General features: G+C 38.6%; 3 protein-coding genes across 3 annotated transcripts in view; 1 reads left to right on the top strand and 2 right to left on the bottom strand.

Moving 5' to 3' along the window:
- Positions 1-155: 155 nt before the first annotated feature.
- LOC135651385 (ABC transporter B family member 10-like) lies at positions 156-4,633 on the bottom strand. The gene is made up of 10 exons (XM_065171449.1): positions 4,379-4,633; positions 4,245-4,299; positions 4,005-4,180; positions 3,725-3,925; positions 3,395-3,654; positions 2,973-3,286; positions 2,672-2,895; positions 2,236-2,612; positions 1,740-2,146; positions 156-1,672 (listed from the first exon to the last, which is right to left on the bottom strand). Exons 1-10 carry the CDS (start codon positions 4,631-4,633, stop codon positions 204-206), a joined length of 3,738 nt encoding a protein of 1,245 aa, XP_065027521.1. The 3' UTR covers positions 156-203.
- A 1,386-nt stretch (positions 4,634-6,019) lies between these two features.
- Positions 6,020-17,183, top strand: LOC104000431 (GATA transcription factor 28). The gene is made up of 7 exons (XM_009422476.3): positions 6,020-6,309; positions 9,887-9,970; positions 10,053-10,183; positions 15,634-15,756; positions 15,967-16,072; positions 16,612-16,677; positions 16,795-17,183. The coding sequence occupies exons 1-7, from the start codon at positions 6,094-6,096 to the stop codon at positions 16,870-16,872; spliced, it is 804 nt and encodes a 267-aa protein (XP_009420751.2). The 5' UTR covers positions 6,020-6,093; the 3' UTR covers positions 16,873-17,183.
- Positions 17,184-17,375: 192 nt separating this feature from the next.
- The window catches only part of LOC135651185 (NADH dehydrogenase [ubiquinone] 1 alpha subcomplex subunit 13-B-like), a 1,906-nt gene continuing 1,243 nt past the window's right edge, over positions 17,376-18,038 (bottom strand). Inside the window, exons 2-3 of the mRNA XM_065171069.1 lie at positions 17,775-17,812; positions 17,376-17,671 (exon numbers count right to left, since the gene is read on the bottom strand). Of these exons, the coding sequence (XP_065027141.1) occupies positions 17,664-17,671; positions 17,775-17,812 (46 nt within the window). The 3' untranslated portion in view covers positions 17,376-17,663. The remainder of the gene's footprint in view (positions 17,672-17,774; positions 17,813-18,038) is intronic.

The raw sequence follows: 18,038 nt of genomic DNA, 5'->3' as shown, positions 1-18,038 counted from the left end.
GATTGCTACATTGCATATTGCTATATTTAATGAACTATAGAAGTTTTGAAGGACTAATTTACTCTTGAAGGTTTTCAGCAACACTCGTGAGGAGAAAGGGAGAAAAGACTCGATTAAAATCATCACAATCCCCGAGAGGGAACGTTGATGAAAGTTTCTTTTCCTATGTATTATTTCGGTATGTCAATGGAAGTTGCTCAATCCTACTGGTTCTGGAGATGGAAAAGCTTTGAATAAACACCATCAGCTTCTCCGATCAATGTGGAATGGCTACCCATCTCAACCACCTTACCCTTCTCCATCACCACAATGATATCTGAACTGATCACCGTAGAAAGCCTATGAGCAACTGTCACTCTGGTGATTCCGCATGAAGTGTCTTCTCGTCTCCACCACTTGCTCGATCCCAAAGCTCGCATGATGGTTCTCTCAGTTTCAGCATCCAGTGCGCTGGTGGCTTCATCTAGCAGCAGAATCACCGGCCTTTTCAGCAGAGTTCTCGCTATGGCGATCCGCTGCTTCTGTCCACCCGATACTTGGCAGCCTTTCTCCCCCACCATGGTGTCATATCCGTCAGGCAAGCTGCTTATGAACTCATGGATGTTTGCTTCTGTTGCAGCCTCTACGGTCTCGGCCTCTGACGCACCTTCGTTCCCGTAGCAGATGTTCTCTCTTATGGTGGAGCTGAAGAGAAGTGGTTCTTGCTGCACAAAACCTATCTGCTGCCTCAACCAACGCAGGTTGTATTCTCTTATGTCCTTCCTATCGATCAGAATTCTTCCTCGGGCAGGATCGTAGAACCTCATGAGGAGTGCCAAAACAGAGGACTTCCCTGCTCCGCTAGGCCCAACAAGCGCCACAGATGATCCAGCTTCAACCGTTAAGACGAAGCTATCGAGTACGACCACTTGGGGACGCGATGGGTAGGAAAACCTGATGCACTCGAATTCGATTCCGCCTAATATTCTCTCAGAGTTCACTTCATCTGGAACATCTGGTAGGATTCGAGTTTCCCGATCAAGGATGTCGAATGCAGGCTTCAGTATGCTGATGGCGGAAACGACTGTCGGTATCAGAGTCCACAGCTCAGTGATGGAAGGAACTGTGAGAGAGAAGATCTGGTACGACCTTATACCATCCTCGAAGCTGGATTGATTCTTATCGACCAGAATTGTGGTGTACCACAAGGCAACTGCGTGTGCAACATTCCAAAGAAACAGCGACGTGCCTTGAATCATCCCGTACTTGATGCTCTGCAACCTGCCAATCCTCATTGGTTCCTCCAACGAAAGTTTGGCCTTCGTAATCATTTGCTCTTCGTGGACGAAGGCGGCCACGGTTCTGATGTTACTCGCGGATTCCGATGCAAGAACAGCGAGTTGTTGGTGAGCCAAAGCAGAGTCACCGGAGAAACCTTTGGCTGATTTGGATTGTATCAGGCCGCCGATGAAGTGACAGGGCATGAGAGCCCAGGCGACCAGCCCCATTCTCCAGTTCACGATCATGCTTACGGTTGTCGCTATAAGAATCGAAGAGATGCATTGCACGATGACAGACATTCGATCTGATATGATGGTTTTGATCACGCAAGTGTCACTAACAATGCGTGTTGCAAGCAGTCCCACACCGTTCTCAGGCTTCTCAAACCAAGCTACTTCGTTACGAAGAACAGCTGCAGGAAAGAGCAACAAACATAATGAGATACAAAACATGGCAATTCAGAGACAGATGCTTATTACCTGAGAAAAGGGCTTCTCTGAGGTTTCCCATGGCTTTCTCCCCAACCACACCATAGTGATAGTGTTGCAATGTATGAGCAACCAATGCAAGAACACCGACGACGCAGAAAATTATCGAGTACTTCCCTACCGTCTCCCTTGCGTCCTTCTTGTAATATGCTACTCCAATTGTCATGATAAAGAACCCGAACAATGGCTTCGAAACACCAGCGACAGCTGCTGCAAGAGAGCCCAAAGCTGTCTTTGCAAGCTCAAACTTGTTCAGCCTAAACCATATTCTAGAGAAATTAGCAGTTCTGCTCTTTGAGGTTTTCATTCGTCCTGTGGGAGGATCACTTGGCTGGTTCTTTGGTTCCTTGAGTTCTTCAGAAGCTGGTGTGTGTTGAATGATCTCTGTTGTGGTATTCCTGTTCTCGAGAAGTAGATCAAGAGATACATGTTGCTTCAGGTGCTGTATCTACGATTGTTTTCATCAGCTAAACAAGTGATCACCTACCTTGATTGGGTCTCTCCCATCTCTGGATTCATGTTATGCATGTGAAACAGGTTATTATAGAAGGTGCTGCTTACTAGCAAGTCACTGTGACTTCCACTTTGTGCCACTCTTCCTTCTTCAACGACAACAATGGTGTCTGCATTGCTCACAGTCGATGCTCTGTGGGCGACGATGATGACGGTTCTTCCTTGCGTCACTTTCTCCAGGGCTTCTTGAACCAGCTTTTCCGACTCTGAATCAAGCGCACTCGTTGGCTCGTCAAGAAGAAGAATGGGAGAATCTTTCAGAATTGCTCGTGCAATAGCTATTCTTTGCTTCTGGCCACCTGAGAGTTGCACTTGCCTCTCTCCTACCTGAATCGATTCTGTCAGCTCTCGCTACTTCACAGCAACATGATGAGAGAACACAAGTAATTAGCAATGGCTTGAACTCTTACCCAGGTTGAGTATTTGTCAGGAAGCAGAGATATGAATGAGTCTGCATTGGCTGCTGATGCTGCTTTCAGTATCTCTTCATCGGTTGCTTCCGAGTTCCCAACCTTCAAGTTATCCTTAATTGTGCCTGAAAACAGCGATGGTTCCTGTGGCACAGCTGCTACGTTTCTCCTGAGGAACTCAAGATCCAGGTCCTTGATGTTGTGGCCATCAATGGAAATCTCACCTGAAGCATTTAGTGCCAATGGTTAGCACGATACATTCAATAGCGTCAACACTAAGTGTTTGAATGTAGAAGCAGACCTGAAATTGGATCGTAGAACCTTTGGACAAGGGAGAGGAGAGTGCTCTTCCCGCAGCCACTGCTACCTACCAACGCAAACACTTTGCCTGCTGGTATGGACAATGAGAAGCCTTGCAGAACAAGCTTATCCGGACGAGATGGGTAAGCAAATGACACCCCATTAATCTCGATTCCTCCAACAATCTTCTCTAGCTTTTCTCCTTTTGTCTCGTAACTTATCCTTGGCTTTCTTTCGATCACCTTGAAGACCTCGCTTCCTGCAGCTTTTGCCTGGTTAAAGATCTGCAAGTCTGGTGCGGCATAGGTGATCGATCTGTGATTTCATCAAGAAAAACACAGAGACTGGTAAAGAGAATTTGAGGATGAAGTCAAAGTAACATCAAAAAATTGAATCATCATTGTGGTGTTTTAGCCCAAATACATGGCTCCAAAGAGGATGCTCATTATAGCTGCCAAGGTCTCGCCTCCGTTTGCTCTTCCTGCGGTCACGACGACGGCGCCTACCCACACAACCAGAGCCCAAGAACAGAACGTCACGGTCTGAAACAAGCCCAACCCCAGCCCCTTAATTGCAGCTTCTTTTTTGCTCATGGCGTACTGCTGCTTCACGTTCCGAGTGAAGGACTTCAACGAGGAGCTCTCTCCAACGAAAGAGAACACGGTCTTGATGTGGGATAAGGACTGCAGATGCAGAGTTCAACGAGAACTCAGTGTTTGTCGAAAAGACCGCTTTGCAAACACTGATATGCACCTGTTCTACGACTGATGTTGCCTCAGACAAGTACGACATCCTCAACGCCGATAGACCCTCCATCTTTCTCGTGTATGTAGCTCCGATGGCCAGAATCATGGGCAGCACCATCAAAGAGAGCAAAGCTACTTCCCAACAGCTAACAATGGCGATCACAACACCAGCAAAGTAAGTGGCGAAGCAGGAGATGAAGTGACCCAACTGCAACAGTAATACGCCATGATATCCTCTTATCGTGCAAACAAAGGTTCATTTGGCTTCTGGGAAAGCTCGTGCATACCTTCTCTCCAATGGCGTCCTGTATGGTGCTCATGTGTTGTGTTGCTCCTGCCATGACCTTAGCGGTGGTTAACTCTGTGTCAAAGGCTTCGATATCCTGGTGAAGAACTGCTCTGAGAAACGCCAACCTCAACCGTGCTACTTGTCGCTCGCTGGTATACATCCAACATGAGATCTCTGCAACCATGCAGATTAGGGCAATGACAAGATGAGTATGCATTCTAGTATGTTCTTCACGTACCGAGCATTCCTGCAGGAAGCGTAGCAGCCGCCATGTACCACACATACGGAATCACCTACATGCAAACCATGCGAAAGCTAAACGTATGCATACAAATGTCAAGAACTCTACACCGTCGAACATGTCTTGTGTACCTTCTTCAGCGCTCCAACCATGGCGGTTTGGTCACCTACGTTGCTCCCAAATGCTTCGAGTGCTTTGCCGAGCAGGAGATAGCCAATGGGCTGAGCCATGCCATGGACGACAGCGCCAACGGATCCCAACCCCATCAGCGCCCAGTCTACTGCGTCGGCGTAGCTGAGAAGCCTGTGGAACGGCAACGGCCGCGACGACAATGACGATGAATGGGTCTCCTCCTCGTCTCGGCCTTCGACCTCCGTCTCAGCCATGGTGAGCTCGCAGTTGGGAGTGGAGATGTGTGAGTATAAAGAAGCCGAGGGAAGGGAATGTGCTGCGGGATATGCGACTTCGCGTCTCTCGTAATTAAAGATACGTTGCAATTAAAACCTCACTCTAATGAATCATCTGCACGACAGTTTGTATAGCGTCTTCATATGTTCTCCACATGTCGGAGTGTGAGAACTACCAATTTAGAGCTCATAACTTCTTGTATGTCTTATGTGTTATGTCACCAAACGCCAAATGAAAGGTTGCTCTTTTTCCTACCCACCATAGCTTAATCATTGATTGACTGACCTTTTGAGGGCTATATTTAATGCAATGTAGAGCAATATATAGCTTCTCTCACATAATAAATCTTTAAGATTTTTTCTCATTATTTCTAGACTCATAACAGAGAAAAATAAAAACACTCAGATTATTTTCATACATAAATTTCTCCACAACATAGAGATATATGAAATATTTATAGAATAAATAATTCTAATTTAGATTTACTTTCTTATCCAACGATTAAATTAACTCAACAATTAATTTTACATAATTAATATCAATCAAATAACATGTATAACAAGTAATCAACTTATTATTATCAAAATACAGTCTATTTCTGAAAATTATGGCTCTCTCAATAAATGCTGGCCTTCCTTTAATATTACACAGCTGACTTATGTATTAGTAAGGGTTAGTACCTATAATAGGCGAGACTAAATAAATAATAATTGAAGATATAGACAAAGATGACAAAAATTCTATTTTTTCCATTTTTTAAGTTCATGACCTACTTTCTCTTGTATCAACTTTATGACACGAGAAACATATATATATATATATATATATATATATATATATATATATATATATATATATATTTATATATGTTTACAACTAAATCAAAGGATAAAAATTGTAAATGAGTCAGATATATGAGGCTCATATTTTAGATATAAAATTAATATAATGAAAATTTAAAATTCTTAATTTAAGATAAATAAATTAAATAAAAATTTATTAAACGAGTATTTGTATGTAAAATATATAAAATGAGATTTCGAATTCTCGAAATACGGCCACGTGAGTCACATCTGCCAAATTGCGATGGCAATGGTGAGGTTAATGGAGTGCGCCACACGTGCCACAACTGCGGACGCCGACTTAGCGGACAAAGAATGGCCTCTTACCCGAGTGGGGCCCGCTGTCGAGTTGGGGCTCACGGGTCTCGCTCGTCAAGTTGCGTGAGAGGAGCGCGTAGGATTACCAGGTCCCTGGGATGGAGCGCACGTGCGGACATGAATTCTATTGGGATTGGACTCGGGAGACCAAAGGAGGACTGGGGGGGGCTATAAAAGGTTCCGCCCGGTACGTGGCGTATCGCTTTCTCGTACGCTCCGCCACCAACCCTTCCTCTCTTTGCTCTCTTTCCCAGTCTGGCTCTCCTTCGCTGGTCGCGATGTACGGAAGCATGGACGACGACCCTTTCATGCGGGGGCGACACTTCGTCGCCGAGATCGACGGCATCGGTGCGGCGACGACGGCGGCAGAGGCCGAGGTGGCGCCCTCGATCGAGGGTAGCACGCCCTTGCAACCGCAGCCGCCGGGGCCGAATCAGCTCACCCTCTCTTTCCAGGGACAAGTTTACATCTTCGACTCCGTACCGCCTGAAAGGGTAAGGAAGAAGAAAAAGCAAGATTATTTCTCTCCTCCTCCTTTCTCCTTGATACGTCACACAATTCGGCACTTCTTTTTCTGTTTCTTTCATGTTTCCTAGGTTTACGAGGGCTTAGGAATCCTGTTGCAGGGTTTAGGGTTTTTGTGACTTCCATATCTTTGATTGGTGGATTGCCTGATTTGGCGTCCTTTTCCTTTCAATCGGCTGGTGCATTGGTTAGAAATCGTAGCAATCGATTACATACACAATAATAAAAAGCATATTGCGGTGCTTCTGATGTTTCCGCACGAGAATAGACGAAACAACCTGAGAACCTAATTTTACATGATAAAGATACCCATCAGCACCTGTGAATTCAGTATATTGCACAAGGGATCGGACGATTATGTAGGTCCTTCGTAAGGTGTGTGGAGTGAGATCTCTTGGCCGACGTGATGAATCAGAATTGCACGCAAGGGCATAGAGAATAACAAAATGAGAAGAAAAAAATGATAAGTTGATTACATTTATGGTGGCTTTCAGCCTTTACTGTAAAACTTATTCTGTTGTTATTTGTTATTATGCATGGTGAATCTAGAATCATTGTTGCATAATGCAGTTTACCTAAGAATATAAAGGTAATTAATAACATCCTCTGAATGTCTAAATCATGTATCGGTATGACCAAGGATGCATTGCCTTGAGCCACTTGAATCTATAAATGTTTAAACACAAAATTCCTGCTCAGTGCAAAATCGTAGGCCAACCGAAAGCCATAGTTAAAATCTAATACAAATTGTTAATCTCATAATTTTATCATGTATTCAATGGAGAAATAGCACAAAAGTATTTGATTCACTTTTAAGTGTTTATCACTATTGTCACATACACAAGAGGGATACATGACGTTTCCTAGGAACTTAAGTGCACCCTCCTAATTATTAGTATGAAACGTTATGATGCATAGGTATCTTTTGGACTTCAATTGATTACCTTTTCTGAATATTGTAATTTTTTGTAATTCAGTTAGATTTTTTCTGAAATTTAACCATCTTGTGTTTCATACTTGAAATCAAAGAACTAGGATGCCTCAGGTGACCTCAAAGCCCTATAAGGATCACATTGATTTGAGCAGAGGACATCCTTGCAATTTTTATAAAAAAATGTCTTCATCTTTTGTTGCTCTCCCTTTCTTTCTAGTGAACAGTCTAGGACATAAGGCTCTTGCTGATGCAAGATTTTAGGATGATCGTATACAACCTTACCTCTACAAGCATAGATGTTTTCATGACTTGAGCCTTGGTCACCTAAGTCAAAAGGGGGCATCCTAGTTTGTTTTTCCTGTCTTTATGATAATGCTTTTATTTGATTAAATTTCCCTAAATCTTCGAGTAAATGTAGATTCCAGTGCTTATTAACTTCCAAATGTTATCCAACTTCTGAATTTGTTTGCATTATGATAATCCTAGAAAAGAACAATGCTATATGAAGCCATAGCAACTTGCTTTCTCAAGTTCATTAACTGTTTGTCCTTGCATTCAATAATTTCTCCTTATAATTAATTTGTTATTTTATATCTTTTACTTTGATATACTCATTGCGATCCTCCTTGTCTTATTCATTCAAGCATGTAATCTGATGTTTTTTATCATTTATCCAAAAAAATTCTCCGGAAACATAAGTCAGTGGGGGGCTTTCAGATCAAATTGAAATGGTAACAGCCTTATTTACATGTAACCTTTACTCTGATTTTTTGAAGGATGATGCTATTTGGGCTGAATTTTTTTCCTTTAAACATCTTGTTTCTTTGAGGGCTGATCAAAAGAGCTCAATGTTCTTGAATAGCTCAAACTTGAGCTCGTGCTTTGCTCGATATTATTCCCTAAATCGCTATCTGTTTATTTTTTTGTTCTTCCCTTGTTTATATCTAATCAGACTCGACCTTAGCAAGCTGTATTATCACAAAAGCTCCTGTAAAACCCCTATGTTATAGGACTCTATAATGTTCAAGAGCCTCTCGACACTACACTCATGTTCAGACTTTCTGACACTAAATTGATACAAATCATGACTTTAGAGGGCTTCCCAAGTTTCTAAAACTCTGGAGGAAAGTACACTAAAAGGAGGATCTGAACTCTTCAGGACTTGATTTGGTGTTGATTTCGATCTTGACTCGAGGATAGTGTCTCTTGGGCTGAGGATCGATATTTTGATCATCCATATCAAAGATGTAAACCTAATCATCGTCACAAATCCATTTCTTTGCCAAAGAGCTCCCTCCTGGATATTCAAGATGGTCCAACCATAATGGTTTGAGGCAAGAATGCTGCAGTACAGTTCTGGAGTGGTGTGACTTACGTTATTCCGGATTTACATCATAATGACTTCTCTTGAAATCCTTCTTGTCCCTTAGTGTGGTGGATCCTTAAGGGGTGATTACAGCTTGAAAATTTTCTGCATTCTTCTTCACATGTCAGTGATGAAGGAAGATGTTATGTCTTACAGATTGTAAAAACAATGAAAAATTAGTATTAATTAAGAGCTACACATAGTTGTTGATTAAGTTTTTAGTTTCATATGTTACACAATACAAATAGAGATACCTTAGTTCCAGTGTCAGAAGTCTGAGAAACACTGTATCTTTTCTTGCCAGTTGAGTACTATCACAAAAGAAGTGTGTGTGTGTGTATATATACACTTTACTATATTGGCACCCATTTCTGATTCTTTGATTGTTTTATCTATGTACTCCTAAGTTATTTATTTTAGCTCTGAACTTTAAGAAAATCCAGCATATTGTCACCACCCAAGTACTAGAAAGCCTCATGCCATTCTATATTTTTCGGTGAAGTACTTTGAGATGAGTATGACAATTCAATCCCATGTACTATAACTGACCTCCTCTGCTCTTAAAGTTGGAGAAAATTTATTTTGATTATTATCAAATAAGCCTATTATGCTTAAAATCATAACTTAAAAATGGCTTGCTGACTCACATAAACAACTTGATAAAAAAAATCCAAAAGTTCTGCAATTAAAGGAATTATCTACTCAAGAAAGACCTGTAACCTTACTGAAAATTATTAAGAATTGATCAATGTGAGACAAAGCTTCAGCTCTTGCCTTGGTTCTTCTTACATGTTTATATCATATGCCATATAGTATCAGAACTAGTTAAGTTCTCAGTGATCCAGTGTGTTGCACATAGTCATGTTTACATCTATTTTAACCTCCATTTCCAGTACCACTAATGTACAACACATTTACCAAACTATACTAGTTTCGAGATTTTTTTTTATATCTGTATTTCAGTTCCTCATTTGCCTTTCATATTTATATCAACTTTTGATTGTATCAATAGACTTATGAGGAACATGATACTTTTCTTTTTTGATGTAAACAAGTAATTATCATGTTGGTTTACCTTGTTAGCATTTAATTTGTTCTTAATTAACGTTACCTAGAAAATAAGTTTTCTTTAGAACAGATACCTTTTGGAGATCATTGCCATATTTTTTTATTTTTCAAATTTCAAGTTTGCTTCTTGTTGATAAATATTTATTTTGTTGATAGATTCTTAAACTGTCTTACTCAGGTTCATGCAGTTCTGTTACTTTTGAATGGGCAACAATCACCTGAATTTGGTGGCATGGCAGTACCCTCTCATCAAAATTATAGGGTATTTCATGCAGCAACTTCATCACCCATCAAATTACCTTTCAACTAATTCTTTCATTACAGTTTTATGTGTGCATTACCAGAGTGTAGATGAAGCATCAGGATCCAAAAATGGTCAACGGCTTGCTTCTATTTTGCGGTTTAAGGAGAAGAAGAAGAACCTATGCTTCAAGAAGAAAGTACTATATACTGTTCGAAAGGAAGTTGCTTCTAGGTATAAGTTTTTCATTGTCATTATAAGATTTATGTTAACCCTGGATAATTTAAACTTAGATGTTCCTTTAACTAATATCATCACTATAATTGAGATGCCAAAATTATTATTATTATTATTGTTGTTGTTATTATTATTTTGTTGAGGGAGAGATGCCACTTACTCTATCTTATCATTAACTCCCAATTGGGAACCAAACTAATATGCTCTCCTTTGTGCATAGTGTTACATGCATATAGTATCTCTGCATAATTAGAGAACATCGCCAATGTTGGTTCTAAGGTCGGATGAGAAAAGTGGAGGATTGCATTAGGTCAGTGACAATTAGCATAAAACTATGTCAGATCTTATGAATATGGGTCTTAACCAATTTCAGTATCGAGCTAGGTTGTCACCCGGAAGTGACGAGAGGCACTTTCACCACCTAGGTGTCTCAAACTACAAACAGTGAGATAGGAGGTCGTCCGGAAGCGGCCCATCACATCGGTGCTCAGATATGGTGCCAAGTAGGTAAGGGTCTTTTATTATTTCCAATTAGAGTAAAGAAGTTAGTCCAAGAATAGAGGGTTAGGTTAGCAACTTGGAATATAGGAACACTTTTAGAGAAAAGATTAAAATTAGTAAACACTATGATTAGAAGAAGAATAAATATGATTTGCTTACAAGAGAGTAAGTGGATAAGGGAAAAATCTAGAGAGATTCATAGTACCAGATTTAAAATTTGATATATGGGAAAAATTAAACACAAAAATGGTATAGGAATTTTATTGATAAGGATCTTAAGAACAATGTTGTAAATGTAAAAAGACTTGGAGATAGAATTATAGTACTAAATTTATGAAAGAATAAGATGTTTTGAATGTCATTAGTGCTAATGCCCCTTAAGTTAAATTAAATGATCAAACCAAAAGAGAATTTAAAAAAAATTTAGATGATGTGATTCAAGAAATAATTATAATAAAAAAAAATTATAATTGGAGGAGATTTGAATGATCACATAGGCAAAACATATGATGAATATAAAAGGGTGCATGGGGGCTTTGGTTATGGGGAGAGAAATGAAAATGATGGTATGATTTTGGACTTACAACTTTGTATGATCTTATAATTGTAAATACTTTAAGAAAAGAGATGAACATTTGGTTACTTATAAGAGTGGTCTCAATTGTAATCAAATAGACTTTTTTCTTACTAGAAAGGTAGATAAAGTAAATAAAGTTATTTGTAAGAATTGTAAAGTTATACCCGGCAAAAGTTCGACAAATCAACATAGGTTTATAGTATTAGATATTTGCCATAGAAAATGAAAAAAGAAAAAATAATAGAAAAATTTACTAGGACTAGGTGGTGGAATTTTAAAGATAATGTAAAGATCTTTAAGAATAGGATAGAAAGGAAGGGACTTAGAACTTGGATGAAGATAATATTAATATTATTTCGACTACAATGGTTAATAAGATTAGGTGCTTAATAAAGGAGATTCTTAGTGAAACTAAAGATAGGGGTGTACGTTAAATGAAAGTTTGTGTTGGTGCGAGGAAGTTCAAAAAATAATTTTTTACTAGATTGATAAAATTATAAAAATAAGGAGAAATTTAAAAGATTTAAAGAATCTAAAAAAGAGATAGTAAAAGTGGTTAGTATGACAAGATATGAAGTTTATTATAATTTTTATAATAAATTAGGTACTAAAGATGATGAAAAAGATATATTTCGAATTGCTAAAGTTAGGGAAAGAAAGTAAGGATTTAAGTAATATTAGATGCATTAAAGATGAAGATCAAGGAATACTTCTTAATGGTAATTAGATTAAGGAAAGATAAAGAAATTATTTTTATAATTTATTTAATAAATATTTTACATAGGACTTAGATGTAATGATAAATAATAATAGTAGATTTAATAATCATAGATTTGTTTATAAAATTAGAGCTAGTGAAATAAAAGACGCATTAAAGAAGATGAAAATAATTAAGAGTGTAGGACTTGATAGTATCCTTATTGAGGAAAAGGTTAGAGGATAAGGGGGTAGCTTGGTTAACTAACTTATTTAACAAAATCATAAGATTTAGAAAGATATCTGATGAATCAAGAAAGAGTTTTTTAGTACCATTTTACAAGAATAAGAAAAATATATAAAATTATTTAAATTATAAAAAAATTAAAATCATGAGTTATACTATGAAACTTTAGGAAAGAGTTATCGAAAGTAGAATAAAATTTAAAACAAATATCTCTAAAAAGCAATTTAGTTTTATGTCTGGATTTGCAAATGGCTTTTATTGATCTAGAGAAAACATATGATGGGGTTCATAAATATCTATTGTGGTGGGTTTTAGAAAAGAAAAACGTATTCATTAATTATATTGATGTTATTAAAGATATGCATGATAATATAGCTACTAGTGTTAGAACTATAGGGAGTGTGTTTAGTGAGTTTCATTGTAATATAGGATTATATTAGGGATCCACATTAGGTCCCTACTTTTTTACATTGATAATGGATGAACATATTAATTATTTATATGATAGATCTCCCTGGTGTATGTTATTTGCTGATGATATTATCTTAGCTGATGAGAGCCTAAGTGGAATTAATTATAAACTTGAGTTATGGAGAAAATCCTTAGAGACTAAAGGATTTAGATTAAGTAGGACTAAAATTAAATTTATAAGATGTAATTTTAGTAATTCTATGAATAGACAGGAGAATATAGTTAAGTTGAATGAACAAAAGTTCTTTTAAGTAAAAATTTTAGCTATTTTGGATCAATTATTTAATAAGATGGCGAGATCGATGAAGATATTATTCACAGAGTAAAAATAAGATGATTAAAATGGCAAGGGACGTAAGGAGTCTTGTGTGATTATCAAATATCTTGAAAATTAAAAAAAAATTATTAGACAATTGTGAGACCAATAATACTTTATAAATATGAGTGTTATGTAGTTAAGAAACAACATATATAAAAAGTTTATGTTACCAAGATGAGAATGCTGAGATGGATGCAGTGAAGTCATTGGACGCTTGGGCGCTCGCTTAGGCGCCTAGGTGAGGCGAGGGGAGACTTAAGCGCTCGCTTATTGGGCTGGGAAGGCGTCTTCACTCAAATGTCGCGCTTGGGCCCAAGCACTGGGCGGGTCGGGCGCCTGCCTGGTTCAACTCAAGTCAGGTTGAACCTATGTTGAACTAAACAATTCTATTTGGTTCGATTGAACTAATTATCTATTAAGCATAAGTCGAACCAAACACAAGACAATTGGTTCGTTTGAACCAGTTATCTATCGCAGAAAGCAAGAAACCACACACAGGAAGAACCCTAACGCAGAAATCCTCTTTCCCACCATGTTCCTACATGGCAACGAAGTTCCTCCCATAGGTGAACGATGGCAGCAACCTTATTCCCTGGTAATGTTTTCCTTTAGCGATAGTAGCTATGCCTTCCTCCAGCGACAGCAATGACATCTTCCTCCAGCGATAACGATGACATCTTCCTCTGGCAGTAGTGGCGACTTCTTCCCCTCCCTCCCTTTGCCCTGTTTATCGGTAGCTCTTTTACGTTCATTATAGCTCCTCGGCCCTGCCCCCCGCCTCATCGTAGCCACCCCTTCCTCAATCGCTATTCCCTCTTCCCCTCCCTCTTTGTCATTCTATCAAGGACAAATTTGTATAAAGGGTGTTCGATGTAATGTTTGTGTATATCTATGTCTTTCGGTTTTGTTCATGTTTTGCACAATATGTAAAAGGCTTGCAATAGGTTTGACAACCCCATTTGATTGGTTTTTGTAGCCGTTTTAGTCCTGTAAACATAGGTCATGTACACTTATTGCATAGAGGCAAAACTGTCCAAAAATAAGCCATCCAAATAGTCATTTTATGGGTTTTTTAGCTCCATAGAGTGGTGTGAAGTGTCAACCAGTACGACACCCTAGAGCTACTTGGGTGGCACATGACTGGATGGTCCTTTAGGATATTGTCTAGGGATCGTTTGTTGTCTTATACTATAGCAGTGTCGTGGGGAGTTTTGGCTGTGGCGAACCACCTTGGACCCTTTGTCACGTGACCCTTCGGGGTTTGCAAAGCCCATGTTTGTAATTTGTATTGCCTATCAAGTATTTCTTGAAATTTCTATTTATGGGATCCAAGTTAAATACTTTCTCTAACCCGTTTTTTTTTTGCAAGTCCTTAAGGGACCATGAGAGGTTTCGGGGAGGTTGACCCTTTACGGACAGACACGCAAGGGTACCACATGACTTAAGCAAAATCAGCTAAGTCTGTGATAGTTCACCGTTGCCTTCCTGTTCACCACGGCTTTCTTCCCCGTTTACCCTACCACTTCATTGTTGTTTGTTAATTTAAACTTAGATCAGCTACTGCTTTGCTGTTTATCTTGGTTGTTTGTCTATGTTTGTGAGAACAACAGTTGCTTGTTGTAGTGAACAGTAGTTGCCTTTTGTGCTTAGTGGATCAATAATAAAATGTTGAGTATTATTGCTATCGCTATAGTTTGATGTATTATTTTAGTTTTAGTTTTAGTTAATTTTTTATTAATCATGATATATAATTTTTAAATTATAATATTCAAGAGCATCTCACTTTACTTGGGCAAGCGCCTCAGTCATTTTGGGACCATGGTGCTTTTTGACGCCTAGCGCTTTTAACACCTATTGCTTTTTACTATATTGGATGGATGTACGGAGTTATTAGAAAAGATAGGAAAAGAAATATTTTTATTTGTGAATAACTAGATATTGCTTCGATATAGGATAAGATGACAAAATCATTTAAGATGACATGGGCATGTGTTTAGGAGGTCTCCCAATGTAATAATTAGATGAGGTAAAATGATTAATGTTAGTGGTATGAGCAGGGGTAGAGGAAAACCTAAAAAGACTTTAATATAAACCAAGGTTCGCAATACCGTACCGTACCGGTGTTTCGACTTGGGCTCGGTACCGGTACGGTACGGTATACCGAGCAGTACACCCAGGTGTACCGAGCGGTATACTCAGGTGTGCCGAGTACTGTATCTCTGTTACAGTGCTACAGTGCACTCGGACCAGTAACAGGCGGTCCGTGTACCGGCAACCTATCGGACCGGTACATACCGCCCGTACCGGGCGGTACAGTTCGATACTACAGACTATGATATAAACTATATTTATAGACTTAAATACTCTAAACTTAACTAAATATATGACATTTTACAGATCTCACTGGCGGCAAACGATTCATGTAATCGACCCTAAATAGTTGGATTTTTTTATTTTGTTGTTGTTATTATTGTTGTTGTTGTTATGATGAAGCAATCGAGACAGAAAATATTTATATATATGATTTGCAGAAATTGTTCTTTCAAACATACACCACCTAGATTAAGTCTGGGATTAATCCTTATGCTAGTGTTGCTTAGAAATTATCGATCATAATATATATCTCCATGATTTAGGATGAAGCGTAATAAGGGTCAGTTTGCATCATCCAAGGCAAATTCTGAGGAAGTGGCATCAGTCACATCAAGTTGGGATCCTGCAAAAAGCAATGATCAAGAAGAGAAAGATCAGCATGCCTTGTGAGTTTCTTGTTTTTAGCTATGATAATTATTTGGCCTGGTTTTTGACTAGTTTTTCATAGCAGAAAACTAGAACAGCACAAAATAACCAGCTATAAGTTTGTTCCTGAGTTGTTTCTTTATCATTCTTCTTTTCTGTCTTTATCTCCTAATTTATGTTGCAATGTATCATCATCAGTTGTTGCAACTAATACTGTCTGAATCATGCAGTTGCCTCAACTGTGGAACCAGTAAAAATTCTACTCCGATGATGCGCCGTGGGCCAGCTGGACCAAAATCTCTATGCAATGCTTGTGGTCTAACGTGGGCAAACAAGGTTTGTGAAACATCAAATGATTGACTTACCCTTGTTATATATGAACACTGATTGTATGATCAGTTAGAATTCTCCTTATACAATCATCTGAATCTTGCATGTTTGGAGATTTTCATTGTTCAGATTAATTACCAATGATTTTCATTGTTAAATTAAAAAAATGAGAAATAAAGTCAAGAACCTATAGTATCATAAGCATATGGAGGCCTTACGACATTGGGTTATGTTTTTCATCAACATTCATGGCTTACCCTAATCTCAAGCTTTTGCTGATTAAGAGAATTGCTGGTCCATTACTTCTATTTAGCAGCTGTTTCTTGAGCAGGACTACAGTTGTACGCATAACACAAAACAATGTAACTGTGATACCACAATTATGATACGAAATCGTTTTATGCAAAGTTCAAAATGTCTTGTTATATATGGGTGAATGTGTTAGTTTGATATGTAGAGGATAAAGATATTCCCAATTCTAGTCTTTAATAGAGAGAGGTCTTCTGACTACTTTGAGTAACCTTACCTACATCTTCTGACTGCAGCATTCATTAAGAAGCCACCTGAAAGTTTCGGCCCCTGGAACCCAAACTATGATCCAGGATGAGCAGGTACAGTCTTCTAACAATGGCTGATAAGTTGATACCGGCGACGACGAGTCATTTAAAGTTTGCCCTAGTGTGGCATGTGTATTATCAACTTATGCATGATGTAACTCATGTTTACAGGGTGACAAGGACTCGGTGGTCGCAAGCAACAGCTACATGTTCTCTGCATCAACAGATGGCCATGGTTCGATTAGTTGATGGCTGAAGTAGGTTCAGAAAGGGATCGTCCTCAACAGTTGCATTCGATGCCGAGTCAAGGAGGTGATCAGTGTTGAAAAATCTGATCAACTGATGCCAAAGCTGTTTACTGTAAGGCATATGGTGAAAGATTTGTTTATCTTTATACAGATTTTAGAAGGGAGTCTGCTAAATGAATTAGCTTAGTGTTTAGGTTTCCGATACAGTTAAAAAGAAAGAGCCTACCTCCCACCCAGCTATGTATGCCATATATACATTTGTAGGGGTTTATGCTGGTTAGCAATAGATCACAGCTGAAGGACTCTTATGAATCGAAGGCCATGCCTGCCCAACAATTTGTTTTCATGCATGAAATGATGTCAAACTCAAACATAAACATGAATTTGAACCTTGAGACCTATTATCTATGTAACAATAGATTAACCAATAGAATGATTCCGAATAGAATAGACTGATCCGTATAGATACAACTCAAGATAATTCATTTGGTTGACAGACCAAGATATCATCAAATCCAAATCACAATGCTATATAATTGGTATGAGTTTAAGATGCATATGTGGTTTAACAGGACCAAATAAGTTTGGAGCAAAGTTTGAAGGTATGCAAACACACCCAAACTTACATAGATCTCATGGTAGCTGAATCTTGAAATCGCCGGACGTCCGGTCGCAGCTCACCTGTTGCTGGAGTCATCCACCTTCCAGAGTTATACACACTCTCTCCTACCTTCCATCCAGGAACATCTTTCATAATCCTGGCCTCCTCTTCCAAATATTTCTTCCACTCCTTCACAAACCTAAATGACTCCATAGTATACCACCCCATATTTAGTGTTACAGAAAGGAAATGAATATTTTGACGGGTAGTGTCGAGCTTGCAAACTTGATGTATTTATTTACCTTTCATCTTCTCAGCTTGAAGCATTGGTAGTATGGCTCTGCGAGCAGCATTAAATGCACTGAGTTAGAAAGAACATTTCACACAAAAATGCATATACTCTATTGTTTGCAACAATGGATGTAAGAACAGAACTATATTTCACACACACACACACATATACTCTATTGTTTGCAACAATGAATGTAAGAACAGAACTATATTTCACACACACACACACACACACACACACACACATATATATATATATATATATGCACTAAGCA

This window comes from Musa acuminata, chromosome BXJ3-10 (assembly GCF_036884655.1).
Source record: "Musa acuminata AAA Group cultivar baxijiao chromosome BXJ3-10, Cavendish_Baxijiao_AAA, whole genome shotgun sequence".
Classification (NCBI taxonomy): Eukaryota; Viridiplantae; Streptophyta; class Magnoliopsida; order Zingiberales; family Musaceae; genus Musa; species Musa acuminata.
Note: the sequence above shows the minus strand (reverse complement) of the source record. Positions and strands in the feature narration are given on the sequence as shown.